Source organism: Morone saxatilis, unplaced genomic scaffold (genome assembly GCF_004916995.1).
Source record: "Morone saxatilis isolate NCDOM2014 unplaced genomic scaffold, NCSU_SB_2.0 Contig23, whole genome shotgun sequence".
In the NCBI taxonomy this organism is placed as follows: domain Eukaryota; kingdom Metazoa; phylum Chordata; class Actinopteri; family Moronidae; genus Morone; species Morone saxatilis.
The window spans coordinates 14,474,042-14,479,142 of NW_023339796.1; the positions used below are offsets into that span (position 1 = coordinate 14,474,042).

General features: G+C 40.2%; 2 protein-coding genes across 4 annotated transcripts in view; one reads left to right on the forward strand and one right to left on the reverse strand.

Moving 5' to 3' along the window:
- Window positions 1-4,982, reverse strand: part of sugp1 (SURP and G patch domain containing 1) — an 8,898-nt gene extending 3,916 nt beyond the window's left edge. The window contains exons 1-8 of one of the 3 annotated variants that reach the window (XM_035670677.1): window positions 4,849-4,982; window positions 3,169-3,337; window positions 2,887-2,993; window positions 2,199-2,444; window positions 1,918-2,041; window positions 1,734-1,834; window positions 719-842; window positions 297-625 (exon numbers count right to left, since the gene is read on the reverse strand). In XM_035670677.1, coding sequence (XP_035526570.1) covers window positions 297-625; window positions 719-842; window positions 1,734-1,834; window positions 1,918-2,041; window positions 2,199-2,444; window positions 2,887-2,993; window positions 3,169-3,290 — 1,153 coding nt within the window. In that variant the 5' untranslated portion in view covers window positions 3,291-3,337; window positions 4,849-4,982. Of the gene's footprint in view, window positions 1-296; window positions 626-718; window positions 843-1,733; window positions 1,835-1,917; window positions 2,042-2,198; window positions 2,445-2,886; window positions 2,994-3,168; window positions 3,338-3,930; window positions 4,089-4,848 lie in introns of those variants that run through there. The other 2 variants (XM_035670676.1, XM_035670674.1) reach the window with 2 other exon arrangements.
- rnf126 (ring finger protein 126) overlaps window positions 4,905-5,101 on the forward strand; it is a 5,952-nt gene continuing 5,755 nt past the window's right edge. Inside the window, exon 1 of the mRNA XM_035670678.1 lies at window positions 4,905-5,036. Coding sequence (XP_035526571.1) covers window positions 4,962-5,036 — 75 coding nt within the window. The 5' untranslated portion in view covers window positions 4,905-4,961. The remainder of the gene's footprint in view (window positions 5,037-5,101) is intronic.

Here is a 5,101-nt window from a genome sequence, read left to right on the forward strand (position 1 = left end):
CCAAAATGGCAAATTAAAATGTGATTTCAAAAACTATTCTCACTTAAAAAGCGACACTTTGTGTCCTTGCATCAATATGTATGATGATAGCCGCACTAATTTCTTGGCAATGATCACAGTATCTTCTATGGTTCTTCTAAAAATTGACATTTGTATTAGCTTGTATTGGCACTGCGTACTAAAGGGGTTGCACCAAGTTTAGGTTTTAGTTTAATTACTTTCATGCCACACAAGTAAAAACAAACAGAATGCGTATGTGCACATGTTTACAGAATGTAAAACACAAGTTCATGTACCAGAGAGAGCGGGTGTGTTAAGGTCTGGAACATTAATCTCTGGGGGAACAATGATGGGAGGAATGGGTAAGTCGACTTTGTCATCCTCAGATCCCCATCGACTCTTCCTCTTCCGTTTAACAGGAGGAGTGTCTGTCTCCTGAATGTGCTGTAGAGACGCAGGGTTCAGCGGTGGAGGGATTACTGGCAATGGTGGTGCAGCTTGTCGCTGAAAGTCTATCCTCGACTCTGCTGCTGGAGGCGAAGAGCACTGGGGGGCTGCGGCACGATACTCATGTAATTTCTCTTTGTAGAAGTGATAGGCCGGATTTTGGTGGTCATATAAAAAACTGAAGCACAGACAGCAGATATTTTGTGTGAGACAAATGAGACATTAAAAAGTGTCAAGATTAGAAAACACAGTCACATATACAGTGGCTGACCTGAGGGCAGGGTTGTCTCGGTTGCGCTCAGCAGCGATAGCTTCCAGCTCGGGACCACCCTCCGCCACAAACCTGGCCAGCTTCTCAGCCACCTGCTGGGTCTCCGCGTCCACTGGGGGGGAGACTTTAAGCAGCCTATCAGTACTGGGACTCAATTCACACTATACTACTGTACCGTACTCAACTGGCCCTCACACACCACCAGTCTAGAGCTAATAGGGGATAAGAAGAGGAAGGAGGGAGGAGGAGTAAGGGGGGAAAAGGGTGGTGAATGGGGAACTATATAGATGTGAGGCTTTTACAAATAAAGACCATATAAAGCCCAGACATGCTCCACTACATATAGTATGCATGCACTCTGAAACTTGTATCTGCATGTATACTTCTGTGCATAAACGAAAGAAAAAAAACTAGAATCTTTAGTCCATCTTTAAAATTGTAATATGATTTAATTAGGAGCAATATAGACAAAATTGTGTTCATTGGCTGAAGTGTAGTGCACTATTTAGTCCAATCAAAAAACTGATTTATTAACTCTTGTGTTATATTAAAACAGAAGAAGCCATGACCTTTATATATGTAGAATCCTTGACTAGAAATGGTTTTTGTGTGGTCTTGAAGCCAGTGTCTTTTTATATGCAACTGAATACTGAATCAAAGAAGACCTTAAAGAAGAGTCACATGGGTATGTTATTACATTTTAATGAATAAGACAGTAAGCGATTCTTCTGCCCATAAAGTTAACAGGCAAGGTTAAATTGGTCCATTGTGCTTAATGTTCTAGTTTGGGGAAACAGTAATAATGGCACATTTACTGTAGTTAGTGGGACTACACCGTGCTATTAAGAAACAGGGTTTCACACGTTGTGTTAACTGCCAATTATGTTTGCAAAAGGGGTGGACAGTGTGTCGATATAGCCTCGTCAATTTCAATTAAATTTTAGTATGTCTGACAGGAAAGGCGAGACAAACAAAACAGAGACAAAAGACAGCGTTTGAGATTAGGTAATCTTACCATTATCTGATGTATTCTCAGGTCTTAGCAAATCCTTTCTCAAATGTGCAACTCTTTTTTTGTAGTAGAGATACTCCAAGCTGCTCTTATCATATAAAAATCTGAAAGGCAAACAGTTTAAATCAGATGAGTTTAAAAATACAGTACAAGTAACTATATACAAGTACTATAGCTACAAACTTACGAGAAAATGGGATTGTCCTTGTAGTCCTCCTTGGCCTTTCTCTCCAGCTCAGGTCCTCCCTCCGCCACAAAAGAGGCCATCTTGTCGATAATGAGTCTGGTGTCTGAATCCTCTGGGGGAGAGACTTTAAGCAGGCTATGAGTACATTTACTCTAAGGGCACCTATGACAAAATGCCAGTCACAAGGCAACTGCGCCACTGGAGTAGGCAGAAGATGCACTGAAATGTCCAAGCCATGGAGTTGTCCAGAGATACACTGAAAAACACAGGCCTTGAATTACCTTTCATCTCTAAGAATTTGGAGTAATCAGCCTCTTCTTCCTCATCTTCATCTTCTGGAGAACAAAACACACTCGGCCTCTGGCTGAGAACGGGATTCTTCTTGGACTGTGAGTAGTTCTTGAACTGACTGAGCATGCTACTGACTCCAAGGCCAGGCCGCTTGCCAACAAGAATGCTCTTTTTCTGCAGTGCGTTTCCTCCTGATGAAGTTGAGGTTGAGGGAGTTTTGGTATCACTGGTGGAACCTAGAAAGAGTTTTTTATTTTTTTATTTAAACAATCTAGAAATAGCCTTCAGGTAAATACTATTATACACTCTGCAAAAGATGGTAAGGACTCTTGCTCAACCAGAATATTTGGCAGTAACCAACACAAGCAAATAAAGTTAGGCAATATTCATGATCCCTATTCTAAACTAGATTCCTTGGGTCAGGATGTCCTCTTTAAAAAACCTCTACCTCCCACAAACTGTACTGCTGTCAAGGACTTATTGTTGACAGCCTGAAGCCTCTTCATCTGTGTTTTACATAAGCCAAAACTACAAGGTCACAGCTATTATTCTGTATCTGTATGTATGCAAGTGTTTCTGTTGGTGTGTTAAATTTCACTAAACAACATTACAATGATATATATTCACTGCGATAAAACAAAACCTTTTAGTAAAAACTGGGCAGATCAAGGTACTAACCCGACACATTGTTGGACTTGTCTTTCTGCATCCTCATGAACTGCTGTAAGAAGCTTCCATCATTTGCGAACTTGTTTGAAGAAGCTCCTTGGAGACTGGGCGAACTTCTGGGATCAAACAAAATATTTGTTATTATTTTAGGTCAAAGTTGGGGTCAAAGAAAACATTCATGCATAACAAAGCTGACAGCACCAGGCTTTACTGTACTTTAAAAAAGAAAATGATTTCTATATGTTGACTGTTTGCTGAGATTTATTAGCAGATCCTTAAGTATATAGTTACATTGGAGGCAGGGGTTTGCTTGGGGTTTGCACATTCATTTTGGCTTGCTCTGCCATTCTGGCCTCAATCTCTTTCTTCTTCTGAGCTATCAGCTTCTCTTGACGGAGAATATTCATGTTCATCTTGTTCTTCTGTGGCTGGACAGGCTTAGACCTCCATCCTCCTCGCCCTAAAACAGATTAAAGGGAAAAAAGGCAGTATGTGACAACAATGAGCATGTTAGGTAGCAGTGGAGCATGCAGTTGTCTGGTATCCATCCTATGACATTTGTGTCCCAATGATTGGAAGTTTCTGGGGTTTAACTTCAGAAAGGCAGATACATATGTTATTTTTATATATAATATTCCAACCATGCATTGCAAACTAACCTCAGCAAACAAGAAAGCTTAGCTAAATCGAACAGCAAAAACAACTTCTAACAGCTGTTAAGACTTTTAACTGGGGTTAAAAAGGCGATATGTCATTACATGTGTATATTACAGGTTGCAGACTTTAGGAAGGTTGGGTTTTCCTTCTCTTAAGTATACATTGCGTTTATGCACATTGTCGTGTTTGAAAACTACCTTGTTTAGCTTAGCTCACAGCTAACAGCTAGCCAACGTTGTACACTGGTTATATGCCAGCAGACTAGATTTCTACGACTACATAAGCTAGCTCAGTAAGGCTAACAGCTCTCCCTGCTAACGTAAGTGTTTGCTAAGGGCAGCTTCTAGTTACATATTTAGAGTTAGCATCTCGTTCAAATTCACAGTAAAGATTTACCCGCATCGCTAGACTCCATGGTCGTAACAGGATTAAATATATGTTTCGAAAACACCGCTAACGGACTGCAATAAGGCCTTTTACTGCTACCGTAGTAGCTGACTTTGAAGCAGCTGAGTTAGCTACCGAAAACAAGAACAACACTTCCGGTTGTAGTTTTTTCAAAATAAGAGCACAACCTCTACAGGACCCCGGACACGGACAAAACACTGCATTTTACACAAAAGCCAAACAATTATCACCCCGTTCCTTAACAATTCTGCTTAAAAATAATCATAAAATAATGTAACCCACTCAAATGCACATTGTAAAATCAGACGGTTGACCCAAGTCCCTGAAATTGCTCTTGAGACAGTCTCAATACTTTGACTCCATAACATTATCAGAGTATTTTCCATTGTGACAGGCCCAACATTTTGAGAAAACACACATACTGACACCATTAGTGTAGTGATGTTGTTTTGAATTGCATTATGTAAAGATGTTTCTAATATGTTGTCCCCATCATGTATGTAAACACACACACCACATCACACAAAACTAGCATTTGAAGCACAGTCTTCAAAGAAACTGTCCTATGTGTTCACTGTATTCTCAAAATGTCTCAGGAATGGCTGAAAATGTTATTGTATATTAAATGTATACATGTATATTTTAGTGTTTTCTGTGGAAAGACCTGACATCCAATGACAGAAAGACTGCACAGTGTCCAATTGTGTTCTGAATTACTTCTGCTCAGCCTCTACAGTTCAAACTATAATTAAAATGTGTTTTATGTCAGTAAGCTATTTTAAATGTCACATTATTTGTGATAACCGAATAGAATTAAAACATCTTTTCATGTTGGATTTCCTCGCTCTTATTTGAAGGGAAAATATGAAACCGGAAGTCTTCGTCTACTATTTTTGTTCTAGCTACCATGGTAACGTTACGTTTCCGTTTCCACTGGTCTTTCCCATCGCAAAAAGTCAGGTTTTGTTGTCCCTTGTTGCTTCCCGTCCGTACCGTACGAACTAGTCTCCTGCTTAGAAATGGCTGAAGCTCCTCCACGGCCCTGCCGGTTTTTTTGTCACCGGTGTTCAGCAGAGATTAGTCCGCGTTTACCGGTAAGGACCTAAGAGTGAGACGTTTTATTTGGGCTTGTGTGATTTCGCGTGTGTGTGTGTGTGTG